Source organism: Sus scrofa, chromosome 3, assembly GCF_054392235.1.
Source record: "Sus scrofa isolate SSC_HxYL_T2T_F1_AM1 chromosome 3, Sscrofa_HxYL_maternal_Yorkshire_Landrace_v2.0, whole genome shotgun sequence".
NCBI classification, from domain to species: Eukaryota; Metazoa; Chordata; class Mammalia; order Artiodactyla; family Suidae; genus Sus; species Sus scrofa.
In genome coordinates, this window is record NC_139385.1 from 43,759,579 (window position 1) to 43,777,750 (window position 18,172).

Sequence of the window (18,172 nt, forward strand, 5' to 3'; positions counted from 1 at the left end):
GGCAGTAAGGAGATATTTGGACTTTCTGTGCTACATGCTCTTTTCTTTGAGAACATGCTCGGTAAGTTCTGCTTTTTTTTTTTTTTTTTTTTTTTAATTCCATGGAAGAGAAACCAGATACAAGACAACTCTGCTGGACACAAGCCTGTAGGTGATAAGGGGGCTGGCTGACCCCAACATGACCTGAGCCTAGGGTCTAACATCCTGGATTTCCCATGTGGAGGCTGGCCCCTCAGTGGGGCCACTGTCTCTAGAAGCTCTTCCAACACAGCCCCCTCCAGACACCCTCTCCTGTCCATCTTTGCCAGGAAGAGCGGAGGCAGAATCACACTCACTTAACTGATCCGCATCCAACTACGTGAGCGCAGACAAAAGGGAAAGAAAAGAAAGGTCTGCGTGAGTTGAAGGGCAAGTACAGCGCCGTCCTGCCCATTAGCAAAAGCCCCCACCTGGAGAATTTAAGGCTCGTAGCTTTGTGGTGGTTGTTGTTTTGTTTTTTGGCTGCGCCCACGGCCTGTGGAAGTTCCCAGGCCAGGGATGGAACCCGTGCTACAGCAGTGACAATACCGAATCCTTAACCGCTAAGCCACAAGGGACTCCAAACTCAGAGCTTTCATCCAACATGAGCCCTAAGTGGGAGTCGCCCGGTCTGCAAGGGCTCCCACTCCCTGTGGGTGGCTGAGCTGCCCCAACAATGCAGCCTCCAGGCAGGTCTCTGGGGCCAATTCTGACCACACTAGTCTCCCCGCCTCCTCCCCCCACCCCCAACTGCTGAGGCGAGACCCTGATCCAGGAAGACTGGGTTTCCGCTCCTACCACGGGAAGTTCACGGCGCACACAGGCAGGCAGCACCCGAACATGTCCACCACCTTCATGGGCAGGTCCAGGCCGCTGGAGGAGCGGTGCAGGCAGACACCCAGGTCCGCCGACCCTGCAGGGTGAGCATGAGGGTGAGGGGCCGTCAGTGCTGGCTGTGCACGCGGTGACCACACATCCCACGGGACTGTGGACCGAGGCCTTCGGGGAGGAGTGGAGAGGGGATAATATCTCCCCCAACCCTGCAGACGACCACCTGGAGTTGGCCCAGCAGCCTCGCGTGGGGCAGGGACACGGAGGTGCCTCCCACCTGCCACCCCAGCCATTCGGCCCTTTCTGAAAACTGCCCACCCTTCACCAAACCCCCTTTTACTCCTTAACCACGATGTTGTGATGTGGTTGGGGGGCAGGGGCTGATCATGCCTGCAGCATGTAGAAGCTCCAGGGCCAGGGATAGAACCCATGCCACAGCAGTGACAGTGCCAGATCCTTAACGTCTGCACCACCAGGGAACTCTCAACCAAAATAGATCTTAAAAGCTATAACAATTACTGCTCATAAGTTCAGAGTACCCTAAAAAGCAAAAAAAAAAACAAAAAAAAAAAAACAAAAAAACACTGGTTCAGAGATTCTGCTTGGCATGATGGAACATTTGGGGAAGACACAGTCACGATAGTTGGACACCATGAATATAATTAGTGCCACTGGATTGCACAAACTTGAAAATGGTTAAAATGGCAAATTTTGCTATGTATATTTTCTCTCAATAAATAGAAAAGGAACCCAAAGCAGCCCCAACGGAACACCACGTGTCACTGAAGATCAGGCCAAGGACGAAACCCGGCATTGCTCGGTGGGGCAGGCGCTCCCGCCTGTAGAGGAGCCCCCAAGACCGCGGACTGGCTGCTGAAGACCGAGGCCTTAGCAACCGACAGACACCAAGCCAAGAGAGCAAGCCGGAAGGAGCTGAGCGGGCGGGCATCCTCCCTGAGCAAACCCACGCTGTGTAACTGTGTAACTCGGCACCTCTCAGACTTGGGAAGTAGCCCCCACCCAAGCCCAGCCCAGCCCTTCTGCCCAATGGAAGGGCAGGACTGACGGGAGGGCGTGGAGGCCTGGAGCGTGCAGATTTGAGATTTGACCTTGGCATACAGCCCACCAGGCAGGGAGGAGCTGGCACACCAGGGAACGGCCACATGTCCAGGAGCCAGGGCCCAACCCAGCCTGAGGCCTGCGAGTGTAGGCCCCTGAGCAGAGAATGACTTTTTTTTTCTTCTTTTTACAGCCACATCTGCAGCATATGGAAGTTCCTAGGCTAGGGATCAAATCAGAGCCATATCTGTAACCTACACCACAGCTCACAGCAACACCAACCAGATCCTTGACCCACTGAGTGAGGCCAGGGATCGAACCTGCATCCTCATGGATAGTAGCTGGGTTCTTAACCCACTGAGCTACAACTGGAGCTCTGAAGATGGCTTTAAATCTTTAAAGGATTGTAAAAATAAAGACTAGGCCAAAGAGGCTGGTAAAATACTTACTAAGCCTTTTCAGAAAACCTCTGTCCCCTGCCCTCAGTTATACCCCTTTAAACCCCAGCCCGCTCCCCATAGGCCTCCAGCCAGATGCTCTTACCTAGAAGCAAGGGGTAGTCCTGGGCCTCCAGCCACGGGGTACAGACCTGGATGTGCTGGAAGCGCTTCTGGCAGATGAGGTGGCTATAATACTCCTTCAGCGGCCCCTTGCCTGGCAGAGAAGACCAGTCACTGTACCAGCCCACCCCTGGCCCCGTCCCAGAGCCCCAGGCCTGAGAAGCCCCTGCGAGGCCCACGCTCGGCAACTCCAATCAGGCTCCCATCCAGCCCCTTCCAAAAACCCCCAGGAGTGTGCACGCCGACCAGAGATCACAGCCCTTCCCCCCAGCAGCTTGTGCCCAGCAGGCCTGAGGATGGGAACACGGTGGGATAAACTCTGGCCGGGAAGCACAGCACCCAATACAGCTTCTCTCACAGACTGCCCTATGCTCCGCACACTGCCCAACCCCCAAGGATGGCACAGCCTGAGAGGGGCGCTCCTGCCGCCCCTGGGGGCCCAGGGGGAGGGGGTGCCTAGGTGGGCCAGTAGGGCCAGGACCCTCCTTCTCCACCCCAATCTTCTCTGCTTCTCTCCCCTTGCTGGGCAACTTGGGAAATAGTCTTACATTGGACAGTGGACTCCTCTCATTTGTAACAACAACAAAAAGATGCTCGAAGACTACTGCGAAGAAAGCAGCTCAGCATCTCTCAGGTCATGATACCTGAGATGCAGATCTAGACTCTGCCCTGCTGGGACGCCCTTCTGATCTCAGCCTCCCCTCTGCCAAGCTGGTGCAGAAAACCATGTGCCAGAGAGCCAGGTGAGGATCAACCACACACATCACGTGCCTGACACGGGGAAGGCACCCATGACCAAGGTTATGGGCGTTCCGTCCACTCCACTGCCCCCACTGACTACGGGAACAGGCCCAGTCCCAGGTGGGTACCTGTTATAACACAGACCAGAGAAGGGAGGCTTTCTCCATCGTTGATCAGCTGTTCAAATTCTGTGTTGAAGAAATGAAATATGTGATAAACAGAAACCTGTATTCAGCCGAGAGAGGGGTTGACAGCATGGATGGGGGAGGGGAGGCGGGACAGGGAGATCCAGGGAGTGGGGGAGGGGCGCTGCTCCCAACTGCGCCATCCCACTCCTGGAGGCGGCCCTTCAGAGCGAGGCTGGTGGCTCAGGGACCCAAACAGAGAGTCAGGCCCGCCACCTGCACCCCGAGTCCCCGGGCCGGCCACCCAGTGGCCCTGAGATCATGGCAGAGGACACCACACAAGGCCAGGCACGCATCTCCCAGCTCCACAGCCCCTGACAAGCCCAGCTCCTGATCACAGCCACACACCTACTTTCTAACGCTGCCAGCAAGACGGAAAAGTCTTCATCCTCTGGGAGAAAAGAGAACCAAGCGTCAGCGGCCAGTTTCTAGACATGTCCCCACCCAGCTCAGTGTGCCCCCCCTTCTCCCTGGGGCCCCGTGCAGAGGACACAGGCTGTGCCAGGGGCCTGTACGAAACCAAAGGGCCTGGGTGGGGGTCAGTCCAGACACCTGTCCAGCTGGTGCTGCTGACCAACAGCGCCGGCCGCCCGTGAAGGTGGGTCACCACTGCACTCTGGGCATCCCGCTCTGTGAAGGCCGACCGCTCCATATCCAGGTCCGAGGGCTCTGAGCTGCAGGAGCAGAGACAGCCTGTGAGCTGCCACAGAGCAGGCCCTCAGGCCGCGGATGGCCGTCTCCCGCCACAGCGAGGCCCACAGGCTCCCGGTGGTCAGTGTGCAGCCACCACCTGAGGCCCATTTCTCTGTGTGAGCATGTATGCGTTGCTAGGGAATCACAACAGTGGATAAAACCAACTCAGCTCCCGCCTCACAGGGCTCAAGGTTCTCAGCATCCCTCAATTTTTTTTTTTTCCCCATTTTTTCGCAGCCTGGCAGCCCATGGAGTTCCCAGGCCAAGGATCAGTCTCGACCCAAGCCACAGCTGTGGCAACACCAAATCCTTAACCCACTGTGCCAGGCATCAAACCTGCATCCCAGAGCTCCCAAGACGCCAATGATCCCGCTGCGCCACAGCAGGAACGCCTCATCCCTCAACTTAAGAGGAGGCCGCTGTGGCCCCTCCAACTGTCCCGGGTAACTCTCCTTAGCCCTGAGAGATGCCCAGAGAACACACAGGTACCCAGACCCCGCCAGAGGGTCAGGAACCATGGGCGGCGGGGGCAGGGGGAGGACACCCACAGCCCAGTGCAGGGCAAACACTTCCCTAAGCGCCAAGAAGGAACACTGCAGGCCTGGGGGCCGCACCATCCCTGCTGCAAAACTCAGCTCTGCTCTTGTAGCACAGAACCAGCCACGGACAACATGTAAATACATGTGCTGTGCTCTAATAAAACGTCATTTACAAAAACAAGCAGCGGGCCTGCAGCCACAGTTTGTCAGGCCTTGGGTTCGCGGATCCCCGGGTCTGCGGCAAGGAGACAGGGGAGGGACCAGGTCACAGCGACCATACAGAAGGCAGCTGAAGGCTGAGGAGAGCCGACGTACCGGGCCCTGAACACAGAGTAGATGCGGCTCAGCTTCATAAAGAGCTGGTGTTGCAGGTCCAAGGGCGTCTCTTTAAAGAAAGATGCCGGCTTGTCATAGACGGTCACAGCTCTGCAACGAGATCATGGTGGGGCTTTACGGAGGGTGGGAGAAAGGGTAAGGAATATAAGACCCAGAAGGATCTAGAAGGAGGATGTCTGGGGCTCCAAATCTCCGACACGACACTTCCTTCCTTCTTGGGGAGGCACAGAGAGAAGTCCTAACATGCAAACTGCCTGCACCATGTGGCTGGCCGGGAAAGAAACGCCCTCAGCCTCCCCAAGCTAGCAACAACCTCCTGGAGCTCCCAATGCCTTGGCAACACGACACAGCAGCCAACCGTGCTGGGAGGGGCCCCTCGCCTCCCGAGGCCCTTACTTGATGCCCCAGTTCTCTGCCAGGTCTTCCCGCATCGCGTTGGTCACACACAGGTTCAGGTGGGACAGGCGGCCACAGAGCTTCTCGTACCTGAAAAGACGTGTCAGTGGTCAGCCCGGAGCTGGGCCGGGCACCCCTACCCCAGCGCCATGTGCTTCTGCACCTTCTCATAGAGAAGAGGCTGCAGAGCTGGGGTCTCCCAAATTCTTCCCAGTGCCTGCTCTGAACGCTGCCTGTACTATTCTCTCCTTCACACCTTTCTTTAAATCATATTGTTCTCTGGCTTAAATACAATTGCTTTCATGGGAAACCGTTTATCACCACAGAAGGGAAAATCCAGTCTCTCCTGCCATGAAAGAAGAAGAAATACAATAAAGGCCTCATTATCAAATCTCAGCCACATGGCGCTATTCCCTGCAACGGCTGTGGGACTGAGGCTCGCTCCCCATGTGTGACCAGGGGAGTTTAGCTAAAGTCAGCAGGGCGTTAGCAACAGATTAGCTCCAAACTGAGACTCGAGCCCTGATGACAGGGAAGAACTGAAAGAGAACTGGAAACGAAAGGGGTGACGGAACACGTGTGGGTCCCACGGCTGTTCCTTACTCAGGATGCAAGGAAAGCCTCCAGAGCTGGACTGCCTGGGCCTGAATTTTGGAGCCCACACTTCCCAGCTGTGTGGTAAGGGACATGAGGCGCTCAGCCTGGGGTCCCAGTTTATAAAAACAGAGTGATTCACAACAGCCAAGACAGGGAAACAACCTAAATGTCCATCAATGGATGACAGGATTAAGAAAATGTGGTATATATACACAATGGAATACTACGTAGCCATAAAGAACAACGAAATAATGCCATCTGCAGCAACATGGGTGCAGCTAGCGACTCTCATACTAAGTAAGTCAGAAAGAGAAAGGCAAATACCACATGATATCACTTATATCTGGAATCTACTATATGGCACAAATGAACCTTTCCACAGAAAAGAAAATCATGGACTTGGAGAACAGACTTGTGGTTGCCAAGGGGGAGGAGGACGGAGTGGGATGGACTGGGACTCTGGGGTTAACAGATGCAGACTCCTGCCTTTGGAATGGATGAGCTGTAAGATCCTGCTGTGTAGCCCTGGGAACTATATCTAGTAACTTATGGTGGAGCATGATAATGTGAGAAAAAGGAATGTATATATGTATGTGTGACTGGGTCACCTTGCTGAACAACAGAAAACTGATAGAACACTGTAAACCAGCCATAATGAAGAAAATAAAAATAAAAATTGCTTTTCAGGAGTTCCCGCGTGGCTCAGTGGTTAACGAATCCGACTAGGAACCATGAGGTTGCAGGTTCGATCCCTGCTCTTGCTCAGTGGGTTAAGGATCTGGCGTTGCCATGAGCCATGGTGTAGGTCACAGACGCAGCTCGGATCCCGCGCTGCTGTGGCTGTGGTGTAGGCCAGCAGCTATGGCTCCGATTCGACCTCTAGCCTGGGAACCTCCATATGCTGCAGGAACAGCCCAAGAAATGGCAAAAAGGACCAAAAAAAAATTGCTTTTCATTAAAAAAAGAAATATGGTCATTAAGGATGCTACCAGTGGGTACTCAGAAACAATGTAGACATATACGTGTGGCTGGGTCACCCTGCTGCACAGCAGAAAACTGACAGAACGCTGTAAACTACCTATCATGGGAAAAATAAAAATCATTAGAAAAATAAAATAACAGCAATAAAACCAATCCAATTAAACCCAATAAAAGAACAAAAATAAAAATAAATAAGAACAGAGTGATGGCATGACACCATCACTGGGGGGGCCGTGGAGACCGAATGCGATAAAGGACTTGGCCTGAAACCTGGCACGCGGCAGGTACCACTAACCACGGCCGTGACCTCCACCCACAAATGCCCCTTCAGGGGAAAGGCCCCAGTCGGCCAGTGGCTTGAGGCTGCAAGTCCACACGGAGGAGACGCTTCTGCCTCCCAGTCTAATCTGCTCCCCCGGGCCTTCTTCCCTCACCAGCTTCATCGGCTGCAGCAGCCCTGGTTTTCATTTGGGGATCTGGTCTGGGTGCACCAGGGACCCCAGCTCTCCAGTGCAGCACTTGTCGCAGACCTGAGACAATGGGGTATCGAAGCCCCCCAGGCTCAGGGAGGGTCAGAGGACACCATGGAGCAGGAGCCAATCAGAGGCCTGGTCTCTCCACTGAGCCTGATGGGTAGGGAGGAGGGTGGGGGCAGCTCCCAGAGCCTGAGAAACACCTCCAGGAGGGAGCGTGGAGAGAGGGATGGGGGCTCCTGAGGACGCCCTTCCCAAGCACAGAGTCTGCCATTTCTCCAGACTTTCAGTTTCAGGGGCTAACCGATGCGCTCCTTGGCTCAGCTCTGTTTCCATCGCCTGTAACGTGCATCAGCCCAACTCCCCAGCCCTGCCCGCACCCTCGCCCCCAGAGCACACGGGGAACCAGCTCTCCCAGGTTTCCACACTGGCCCTTCCTTCTGCCACAGTTCGGGGTCGGAGTCTGCACCCTCCTCCCAGACCCTCACCACTTGGCCAGCAGAACGAGGCGGTGGCCGGGGCCGTGCACCAGCCCCATAATGGAGTAGCCATAGTTGTGCCAGTCGATGACGAGCTTGCTCCCGCAGAGGCAGGCCGCGAACCAGCAGACGGCAATGGCAGGCAGGCCTGGAGGGTTCTGGGAAAGAGAGACTTGGATGAAGAAGAGGAAACCAGACCACACAGTTCCTAATAAACCAAGCAAGAGTCGCAACATATACGTCAAAGAGTCAATTGTCTTCACAGAGCTCTTGATAGTTGAGAAGCAGAAGGAAGACCCTCTTTCTGGCCAAAAGGTTTAAGTCACAAAAAAAAAAAAAAAAAAAAAAAAAAGGTGACTAACCTGAAAAGTCCAAGATCATTGATATCCTTGATGAAAAATGGAGCAAAGAGGTACCATTTTCCACCTATCATAAGAGAAACTCTAAAACATTTAGCAAGGCCTGGTGGTTGTGAGGAGGGGGGGGAGAGGCCTCCCCACTGAGTGGGGGACAAACTGGCCCAGCCTTACTCCAGGACTAACCGAGAACACATCACAACATTTTATTTGTTTATTTATTTATTTTTGTCTTTTTGCCTTTTCTAGGGCCACTCCCTCAGCATATGGAAGTTCCCAGGCTAGGGCTCTAACTCCCATACATCACAACATTTTAACAGTACATGGAGAAGTTCCCATGTCGTGGCGCAGCAGAAACAAATCTGACTAGGAACCATGAGGTTGTGGGTTCAATCCCTGGCCTCGCTGAGTGGGTTAAGGATCTGGCGTTGCCATGAGCTGTGGTGTAGGTCGCAGATGAGGCTCAGATCCTATGTTGCTGCGGCTGTGGTGTAGGCTGGAGGCTGCAGCTCTGACTGGACCCCTAACCTGCGAACGTCCGCATGCCGCAGGTACGGCCCTAAAAAGAAAAAGAAAAGGGCATGGAGGAGTACCCTGGTGGGCTAGCTGTTAAGGTTCTGGCATTGTAGGGAGTTCCCGCCGTGGCTCAGTGGTTAACCAATCCGACTAGGTACCATGAGGTTTCGGGTTTGATCCCTGGCCTTGCTCAGTGGGTTAAGGATCCATGTAGGCCGGCGGCTACAGCTCCAATTCGACCCCTAGCCTGGGAACCCCCATATGCTGTGAGAAGCGGCCCAAGAAATGGCAAAAAGACAAAAAAAAAAAAAAAAAAAAAAAAAAAGGATCTGACATTGGCACTGCTATGGCTCAGGTTACTGCTGTGGCGCAGGTTCAATCCTGGCCCAGGAACTTCCACATGCCGTGGGCATGGCTCCCACCATGGTGCAACAGGATCCCTACAGCATCAGGAACCAGGTTTGACCCCCACCCAGTCCAGCACAATGGGTTGAAGGATCCCAAGTTACCGCAGCTGTGGTGTAGGTCACAACAGCAGCACAGATCTGACCCTTGGCCCAGGAACTCCATACACCACAGCATGACCAAAAAAAATTTAATTAAAAAATAAAAAATAGACGTTTCCATGTAGCTGAATGGAAACAAACCGCATGAGGATGCGGGTTCAATCCCTGGCCTCGCTCAGTGGGTTAAGGATCCAGCACTGCCTCAAGCTGCAGTGTAGGTCTTGGACATGGCTTGGATCTGTCCTTTCTGTAGCTGAGGCATAGGGTGGCAGCTGCAACTCCAATTCAAAACCTAGCCTGGGAACTTCCATGTGTCACACATGTGGCCCTAAAAAGCAAAAAAATAAACAAAATAAAAATGAAAATTAAAAATAAATAAGTAATTTTTTTGGCGTGCTTTTTAGGGCCCACCCGCAGCATAATAAATAATTTAAAATTTAAAAAATCAAAAATAGGGCTCCATGGTGGCTCAGCACATTAAGGATCTGGTGTTGTCACTGCTGTGGCTCTTGTTATAGCTATGGCACAGGTTCGGGCCCTGGCCCAGGAACTTCCACATGTTAAGGGCAGGGCCAAATAAATAAATAAATACTACTAATCATTAAAAATAAAAATAAAAAATTTAAAAATAAAAATAAGGGGAGTTCCCATCGTGGCTTAGTGGTAATGAACCCAACTAGCGTCCATGAGGATGTGGGTTCGATCCCTGGACTTGCTCAGTGGGTTAAGGATCCAGTGTTGCCATGAGCTGTGGTATAGGTTGGCAGCTGCAGCTCTGATTCAACCCCTAGCCTGGGAATTTCCATATGTCTCAGGTGCAGCCCTCAAAAAATAAAAATACATAAAAACAAAAAATAAAAATTAACTAAAATTTTTGAATATGTTTTTTTAAGGGCATGGACTCTGGAATTCCCAATGTGGCTCAGCAGAAATGAATCCAACTAGGAACCATGAGGTTTCGGGTTCGATCCCTGACCTCACTCAGTGGGTTAAGGATCCAGCGTTGCCATGAGCTATGGTGTAGGTCACAGACACAGCTTGGATCCGGCATTGCTGTGGCTGTGGTGTAGGCCGGCAGCTGTAGCTCCGATTTGACCCCTAGCCTGGGAACCTCCATATGCCACAGGTACAGCTCTAAAAAGCAAAAAAATAAAAAAATTAAAATAAAAGATAATTAGGTGCATGGACTCTGATCAGGCATTTCCATCCCTAGGAATTTACCCCAAGAAGAATCCAGACCCATGCAAAAGACACACGTTCACTGATGCTGTCACACTATTTGTAAAAGTAAAAAAAAAATCGGTAAGAATCTAAGTGTCGGAGTTCCCGTCGTGGCGCAGTGGTTAACGAATCCGACTAGGAACCATGAGGTTGCGGGTTCGGTTCCTGCCCTTGCTCAGTGGGTTAACGATCCGGCATTGCCGTGAGCTGTGGTGTAGGTTGCAGACGCGGCTCGGATCCCGCGTTGCTGTGGCTCTGGCATAGGCCGGTGGCTACAGCTCTGATTCAACCCCTAGCCTGGGAATCTCCATATGCCGCGGGAGCAGCCCAAGAAATAGCAACAACAACAACAAAAGACAAAAGACAAAAAAAAAAAAAAAGAATCTAAGTGTCCATTAAGATAAGACTAAAAAAAAAAAAAGGTTTGACTAAGTAAATACATTAGGTACTCTAATCACATGTCAAGATACAACACTGCCAATTAAAAGAAGGAGTTTCTCTGTCTTAAAAAGCAGTATAGGGAAGAGATTAAGAGTATAAATCCAGAACCAGAGTGACAACCAGAGTCAGTGATTCAAATCCTGACTCCAGCACTTCCTAGGTGTGTGTGTCAACGTTACTTGATGTTACTTACAAAACCTCTTTGTGTCTAGGTTTCCTCTCTTTTTTTTTTGGCAGCACCCACAGCATGTGGAAGTTCCCAGACCAGGGATCAAACCCTCTCAGCAGCTGCAGCCTGCTCCACAGCTGCATCAACACCAGATCCTTAACCTACTGCACCACAAGGGAACTTCCTAGGTCCTCATTTTCAAATGTAGATAATATGAGAACCTACTCCTTATGAATGTTGTAAAGAATTAAATGAGATAATGTACGTAAAACATTTAGCTAAGTACAATATAATCTGTAATGACACTGAAAAATAAAAGGCATGGGTACCATAAATCGAATGAACGCATACCAGAGGCTCCTACTCATGTTTTTAAAAGTTTTTACACACTTACACATGACCATGCAGTTTATTCACCAATTTGGACTTTTTTAAAAACCGGAAAGTAAAGAAAACTGCTCACAGTTGTTCTCACAGTGGGAGGCAGAGCTACCAGTTACCTGGAGAAAGATGTAGGCGGCTGGATCCCTGCACATCAACTTCCACAGCAAGTGCACTGCCTGAAATACAACTTTGACTCCATACTGGAGAATGTGGGGCCCAACTGCAAGTCAGAAGACAACTCTCACTAGTAAAGGAGTTCTTGGCAATTTGCAGATACATACACACACAGAGACTCAGACAAATCTGAAGTTAACTGCTTCCTACCTGTAAGTCTCGGAAGTTCTGTCAAACTCACAATCTGAATTCTGTCGCTCTGCAAGAGCTCCTCACGGGGTCTGGAGTCTGAAAAGAAGGTCCACCTTTAATGTGCTGAACAAGACAATCTAAGTTAACGTCAGGTGATCCCACACCCCAGGCTAAAGAGGGAAGAGTTTTGGAAAGTGAGACTTTCCCAAACCTGTCTCTGTTCTTCAGTAGCCAGAACAGAGAATAAGGCCAGCTGTCCAGATTCCACTAGACCACCCACAGAGGGTCGGCTGGAATCTTATCTACTTTTATGTAACACTGTCTGGAAGACAGTAGGCACTCAAGCTGATCTAGATTCCCTGGGTAGTAGAATTATCACACCACAGAGAAACACCTAGAAAGTCTCACTCCAACCCCTCGCCCTGGGATAGCAGACTAAACAGGGGCCACAGAGTTCCCGTCGTGGCTCAGCAGAAACAAATCTAACTAGCATCCATGAGGATGCAGGTTCAAGCCCTGGCCTCGCCCAGTAGGTTAAGGATCCAGCCTTGCCCTGAGCTGCGGTGTAGGTCACAGAGGAGGCTCGGATCTGATGTTGCTGTGGCTGTGGTGTAGGCCGGCAGCTACAGCTCCAGTTTGACCCCTAGCCTGGGAAACTCCATATGCCGAGGGCACAGCCCCAAAAAGACTGAGTAAATAAATAAATAAATAAATACAGGGGCCAGAGGCAACCAGAGCTATTCCTGCTTTTCGCTGATGGGGGCTGAGCTACCCTCTAAAGATGTCAAGGCAGAGTAAGATGGAGAAGCAGACACCCCTCCCCCTGCACACTGAGAGAAAAGGCTGGACATGATGGGAAAATGAAACATCTCCTGCCTACAAAGCTCTGCCCTGAGGGTGAGGAATGGAGAGGAGAAAAGCTGCCTGTCGGTTCAGACACAGCCCGACAAGAGTAGTCTCAGAGATGCGGTTACCAGCACGGGCCCGGAAGTCACATGCACCTGGATAGCAGTCCATTTTATCACCTACAGGAGAATGATCAAGTGAGACTATTCACTGAGTGCATTTAGTTTAGTACAGTCGTGGCATATGGCAGGCGTTAGATTTATGCTGACTCTTCCTAGTGACCCACCCCGCAGAGGATGGACAGAAACCTGACAACAGCTGTCCAAGCCAGGATGCGGCTGGGCCAATGTCAGAGAGCTGCTGGAGGGAGAGAGAAAAGGGGCGCCCCTACCTCAGCCCCGTGGGGACAAAAGCTGAGGGTGCACCCTCCCTCCCAGACCCCAGCCCCTGCACTCACTGCAGAACCCCAGGAGGGTCACGGAGAAGCCGTTCTTGGCCAGCGACAGCGCATGGTACTGCATGCGAGGGCTGCGGCCCAGGTCTCCCAGCACCACGACCATCACGTGTCGGGACGCGCGCCCCCACCGCCAGCGCTTCCACGCCACCAGCAACAGCAGCAGCAGCAGCAGCGGCAGGGTTACGGATACCGCCAGCAGAGCGACGTAGGAGGCCGCCATCTTGGCGAGCCGGCAACCGTCACGTGACCGCGCAGCCGCAGACCGAGCCTCCGAGGTGGGCGGAGAAAAGGGAGGCTGGACGTGGTTCCCCAGGCGGGGCCCGCGGAACCGCGGAGGAGCCTCCGGGGGGGCCGAGATTTAGAGCTATTACGGCAAAGCTGTCACTCCGTGGGGATCTAGGAACATTTGTTTCTTTGAAGTTCAGTAGACAGTGAGATAACAGTTTGGATGAAACTCAAGCATAATATTGAGAAAAGAGGCCAGAGAGGCTCGAGTGCACACCGGCCAGTTCCATTATAAAAGCAAAACTGTTCTTTTCTGTTAGAAATCAGAGGTGACCTGCCTGGGAGGGTGGGGGAGTAAGTGGGAGGGAGGCAGTGGGGACCTGGTTGTGTCATCGTATGTTTCTTTTTCTTTTTTGTCTTTTTAGGGCACCCCTGGCATATGGAGGTTCCCAAGCTAGGGGTCTAATCAGAGCTACAGTTGCCACCCTCCGCCACAACAATGCCAGATCCCAGCCGCGTCTGCCACCTACACCACAGCTCACGGCAACACCGGCTCCTCAACAACCCCTAACCTCATGGTTTCTAGTCGGATTCGTTTCCGCTGAGCCACGATGGAAACTCCTGTAATGATTTTAAGTATCCGTAGTAAGAAGGGAAAATTTCCCCACTGACCCTCCCATTTCACCTCCCAAAGTAGCTACACTGAAGAGTTCTGTGTGACAGCTTTTTGACCTTGAAAGGGGTCCCCTTGAAGCTACCCCACTGCCCTCACCTTGGGAGCTGCCCCAGAACCTGCAGGGACCCTAGAACCCAGCTCAGGACTTGGCACATGTCTCATTAGCTTCTCACAATAGCTCAGTGAGTCCTCTTTTTACAGGTAAGGACACTGAAGTTCACACATTCGTGAGCGTACCGCAGAGGCAGGGCTGGAAACCGAGTTGAACAGGATAAGGAAGGATGAGTAAATATGTATAGGTGGAGAGATGGACAGACAGAGACCTGCCTTCGGTTGCATGTACCCTGCCCACTCCCCTCCCCCGCCCCTTTTGGGACAGGGCTGGGATCCCCAGACCTTGACCTCACCGGATCTTTAATCTTAGGCAGATCGCTTTCCTGACCTGTAAACTAAGGAAGAGGGACCTCAGACCTCAGAGAGCCCCTCTTGCTCTGATGATCTAACAGGATAAGGACCAGGTGCCACAGCTGTGACACACCGGAAGTAAATGCCCCTGCCCAAAAGGTGAACCCCTAGTTAAGGAAGGAGATGGGATTGATTCTGTCGGGAGACAGACGCAAGATCCATCACCAGCCAGTCCTGCTCGGCCTGCTTGCCCACTTGGCCTGCTTCACACATGAAATTCAATCCTTCCAGAGGTCAAGAGGGTATTGTTCCTCTGGCAAAGACTGGAGGCTGAACCCTGGCAGAATTACCCAACAGTTAAGATGTGGACTCAGGTGTTGGAGTCCCTGAGCCACCATGTACCAGCCGTGACACAGGGGGTTATAAGTCACTTACCCCCCCACCCCGAGCCTCAGATTTTAAGGTGTAAAAGAAGATAAGAATAGTACCCACTTCAGGAGTTGTTATAAGCATTAACAGACGTGATGACAGTCATTCTCAGTGGCACACCCAGGAGAGCAAAAAATGGTTCTTGGGGAATCAAAGAAAAACTTAACAAAAACAAAATACAGTATATCTGTTATATTAAAATTTTCACCTGAGTTCTGGACAAACACTTGTGCACACCTACATGGCTAGTGGTTGTAGCGGAAAGAAGCCTGGCAGATCTTCAGTACGTTAAACATAGAGTTACCACGTGACCCAGTCATTGCACTCCTAGGTATATAAACAAAACTCATAAATATTTATTTCAACATTATTCACAATAGCAGAAAGAAGGAAACAATTCAAATATCCATCAGCTGATGAAGGGATAAATGTGATCTCTCCATACAATGGAATATTATTCAGGCATAAAAAGGAAGGGAGCACTGATTCATGCTGCAACATGCATGAACTTTGGGAACACTGTGCTCAGTAAAAGAAGTCAGACACAAAAGGTCACATGTTGTATGAGTCTATTTCTGTGAAATATCAAGAACAGGCAAATCCATGGAACCAGAAAGCAGATCGTGGTTGCCAGGGTCTAGCGTCAGGGGAATGAGGAGTGGCTGCTAAGAGGTGTGGGGTTTCCTTTTGGCATGATGAAAATACTCCAGACTTAGACAGTGGTGGTGTGGGCACAACTCTGTGAATATTCTGTAAAAGACACTGCTACAAAGTTCCCTTGTGGCACAGTGGGTTAAGGACCCAGTGTTGTTACTGCAGCGGCCTGGATCGCTGGTTCAATCCCTGGCCCAGAAAATTCCACATGTCATGGGCAAGGCCAAAAAAAAAGACATTGGGAGTTCCCGTCGTGGCACAGTGGTTAACGAATCCGACTAGGAACCATGAGGTTTCGGGTTCAATCCCTGGCCTTGCTCAGTGGGTTGGGGATCCGGCGTTGCCGTGAGCTGTGGTGTAGGTGGCAGACGCGGCTCAGATCCTGCGTTGCTGTGGCTCTGGCTTAGACTGGCAGCTACAGCTCTGATTTGACCCCTAGCCTGGGAACTTCCACATGCCGCGGGAGCGGCCCAAGAAATGGCAAAGAAAAAAAAAAAAAAAAAAAAAAAAAGACCTTGCTGAATTATACACTTTAAAAGGGCATGCGAATTATATCTCAATAAAGCTATTATCTTTAAATGTTCAGAGAAGCTCCTTAAAAGGCTGGGGAAGGAAAAGAATGAAAAAAAAAAGAGTTCCCATTGTGGTTCAGCGGGTTAAGAATCCAACTAGTGTCTATGAGGATGTGAGTTCAATCGTGGGCCTTGCTCAGTGGATTAAGGATCCAGCATTGCTGCAAGTTGTGGCATAAGTCGAACATGTGGCTCAGAGCTGCCGTTACTGTGGCTGTGATGTAGGCCGGCAGCTGCAGCTCTGATTTGACCTCTAGCCTGGGCACTTCCATATGCCTAAAGTGCAGCCCTAAAAAAAAGAGAGAGAGAGGGAGAGGGAGCGGGAGGGAGAGAGAGAAAGAGAGAGAGAGGGAGGGAGGGAGGAAGGGAGGGGCGGAAGAAGGGAGGGAGAGAGAGAGAGAGAGAGAGAAAGAAAGAAAGAAAGAAGGAAGGAAGGAAAGAAGGAAAGAAAGAAATGAGAAAACCTGGAGTTCCCGTCGTGGCGCAGTGGTTAACGAATCCGACTAGGAACCATGAGGTTGCGGGTTCGATCCCTGCCCTTGCTCAGTGGGTTAACGATCCGGCGTTGCCGTGAGCTGTGGTGTAGGTTGCAGACGCGGCTCGGATCCTGCGTTGCTGTGGCTCTGGTGTAGGCCGGTGGCTACAGCTCCAATTGGACCCCTAGCCTGGGAACCTCCATATGCCGCGGGTGCGGCCCTAAAAAGACCAAAAAAAAAAAAAAAAAAAAAAAAGAGTTTTTACAGAGTAATAGAAGAAATAGCAACAATAACAACAACAACAACAACAAAAAGACAAAAGACAAAAAAAAAAAAAAGAAAGAAATGAGAAAACCTGACCTGGAGTCTGCCCATAAAGAGCATCAGATGCACATTTTGGTGGTGGCAATTTTTATTATTTTTACAGATCTGTAATCTCTTAACTGAAACCCAGGGGCCAGGTATGTTTCTGAACGCAGAATTTTTTGGATTTCAGGAAGGTCATATGGCACACACATAGTAGTCCCAGCAAGGTTCGGGACAGCACCCAGTACTGCAACAGTGACACTGCCACCTGGAAACAGATGGACTTTCATGGTGAGTGAGCTGCGTGGGGGCACGAAGTCCTCACTGTCCCATACAGGACACAAGAAGCACACATGGCTGTGGGCTCGAGCTGAGACGAACCTGAGCTGAAATGCACCTCAAGTGTAAAATACTCCCCAGATTTCAAAGACTTTGTAGGAAAAGAAATAGTACTTAAAAAGGAATGCAGGAGTTCCCTTGTGTCACAGCAGGTTAAGGATTCAGCATTGTCACTGCAGCGCTTCGGTTGCTCCTGTGGCTCGGGTTCAGTCCCTGGGCTGGGAACTTTTGCGTGTCGCAGATGAGGGGTCCCCCCCCAAAAAAAAGTGCAAAAAAATTAATTTTTATTGTTTTTTATATTGATAGCAAGTTGAAATTATCTTTTTAATTATTTTATTAAAGCGTAGTGGATTTACAATGGTGTGTTAATTTCTGCTGTACAGCAAAGTGGTTTCATTATACATAATATACATTCTTTTTCATATTTGTTTCCACCTTGGTTTTTCACAGGATATTGAATGCATTTCTTGGTGCTATAAAGTGGGACCTTGTTGTTTATCTATCCATTTTATATATAATAGTTTCTGTCTGCTAATGAAATGATTTTTTTAAAGATCACAAAGTCTTTCACTCCTCCCAGACAGCAAGGAGAGAAGTTTAATCTCTGGAGAAGTTACAGCAGAAAGGTATATATATTTTCCATCATGTTCTATCACAAGTGGTTGGATGTAGTTCCCTGTGCTGTACAGCAGGACCTCATTGCTTATCTTAATATCGTAGATATTTGAATCTATGCATTCAAATAAAATAGATTGTTAAAATTCACTTCACGTGCTCCTCTTTGCTTCTTTTTTTTTTTTTTTTTTTTTTTTGGTCTTTTCTAGGGCTGCACTTGCAGCATATGGAGGTTCCCAGGCTAGGGGGTCTAATCAGAGCTGTAGCTGCCAGCCTACACCAGAGCCACAGCCACTCGGGATCTGAGCTGCGTCTGCAACCTACACCACAGCTCACGGCAACACCAGATCCTTAACCCACTGAACAAGGCCAGGGATCAAACCTG

General features: G+C 50.8%; 1 protein-coding gene across 4 annotated transcripts in view; it reads right to left on the reverse strand.

Moving 5' to 3' along the window:
* ALG1 (ALG1 chitobiosyldiphosphodolichol beta-mannosyltransferase) overlaps positions 1-13,339 on the reverse strand; it is a 16,675-nt gene extending 3,336 nt beyond the window's left edge. For 2 of the 4 annotated variants that reach the window (XR_001307482.3, XM_013995667.2), the window contains exons 1-11: positions 13,091-13,339; positions 11,806-11,883; positions 11,598-11,701; positions 7,898-8,046; positions 5,359-5,448; positions 4,942-5,052; positions 3,947-4,068; positions 3,747-3,785; positions 3,338-3,397; positions 2,452-2,562; positions 817-931 (exon numbers count right to left, since the gene is read on the reverse strand). Coding sequence is in view for 1 of the 4 variants with exons in the window: in XM_013995667.2 (XP_013851121.2) it covers positions 817-931; positions 2,452-2,562; positions 3,338-3,397; positions 3,747-3,785; positions 3,947-4,068; positions 4,942-5,052; positions 5,359-5,448; positions 7,898-8,046; positions 11,598-11,701; positions 11,806-11,883; positions 13,091-13,310 (1,199 nt within the window). In the remaining 3 variants the exon portion in view is untranslated. Of the gene's footprint in view, positions 1-816; positions 932-2,451; positions 2,563-3,337; positions 3,398-3,742; positions 3,786-3,946; positions 4,069-4,941; positions 5,053-5,358; positions 5,449-7,897; positions 8,047-11,597; positions 11,702-11,805; positions 11,884-13,090 lie in introns of all 4 variants that reach the window. The other 2 variants (XR_014840868.1, XR_014840869.1) reach the window with 1 other exon arrangement.
* Positions 13,340-18,172: the final 4,833 nt, after the last annotated feature.